Genomic DNA, 910 nt, shown 5'->3' with positions numbered 1-910 from the left:
TATCATGTTAAACCTGTTTTGCTACTAATTTATAATTTGTTGCAAATATCATGTTATATGTTCTAACATCTGAGGAAAATCATTTGGACTCTTTCCTCAACCACTTTTGTAAAAATTCCTAGCGTAGTGTTCTGAATTCAGAACACTATCAATCAATTATGAATTCTGTTTGAAAAAAGTAAATTCTCTTTGCTATAAGATGCAGAAGACAAAACCATCAATATCTTATGGCTCTATTAAGCTTTTGAAATAAAATTCTCTTCTAGTAGGAAGAAAAAGATATGCGGTTAATTTGCATAGGAGATACGCAGAAAAATACGGACGGACGTCCGTGTAGAGCACTCTCAATGGCTATTTCTGAAGGTAATATCCTTTTACGAATGTCAGGACGTGAAGGAATTTTGAGTATGCTCCGTGATTTTTCTTCTGATATAGTTATCATACAGCAAACACAACCTGATCCCTATTTGGTTAGAATGATCAGGGCTAACCGTTTCGATATTCCTATAATAATTATAGCACGCAACCTGATAGCAATAGACACAGCCGAAGTCATTTCGGCCGGAGCGGATGATTGCGTCTCTATTACAATAGAGCCTGTAGAATTATTAGCTCGTATCAAGGCAGTTGTTCGTAGAGGTAGGGGATATGGCACAACGAGCCAAATAATTACAATTGGACGTTTGACGGTAAAAGAAGATACTCAAGAAGTTTTGTTAGATAACGACCCCATTTTACTTACTCATGCTGAATATGAGGTCGTGTCCTTAATGGCAAGGCGTCGTGGAAGTTTACTAAACAAATCAGTTATTCTTTCGGCACTATATGCTGATGGTAATCGTCCTGCCAGTAAAACAATTGATGTCATGGTCTGTCGTATACGACAGAAAATGCGAAAAAGGGGTATTAT

General features: G+C 36.9%; 1 protein-coding gene across 1 annotated transcript; it reads left to right on the top strand.

Moving 5' to 3' along the window:
• Positions 1 to 281: 281 nt before the first annotated feature.
• Positions 282 to 869, top strand: LOC122515650 (transcriptional regulatory protein PhoP-like; the record flags this gene model as incomplete). Its single annotated transcript, XM_043633050.1, has 2 exons — positions 282 to 363; positions 436 to 869. Coding segments are annotated over exons 1-2 (516 nt in total), but the record flags the coding sequence as incomplete, so codon positions are not given.
• Positions 870 to 910: the final 41 nt, after the last annotated feature.

The sequence above is a fragment of the Polistes fuscatus genome, unplaced genomic scaffold (genome assembly GCF_010416935.1).
Source record: "Polistes fuscatus isolate 324 unplaced genomic scaffold, CU_Pfus_HIC Scaffold184, whole genome shotgun sequence".
NCBI lineage: Eukaryota > Metazoa > Arthropoda > Insecta > Hymenoptera > Vespidae > Polistes > Polistes fuscatus.
The sequence above is the reverse complement of the archived record's forward strand: the minus strand, read 5'-3'. Positions and strand labels throughout refer to the sequence as shown.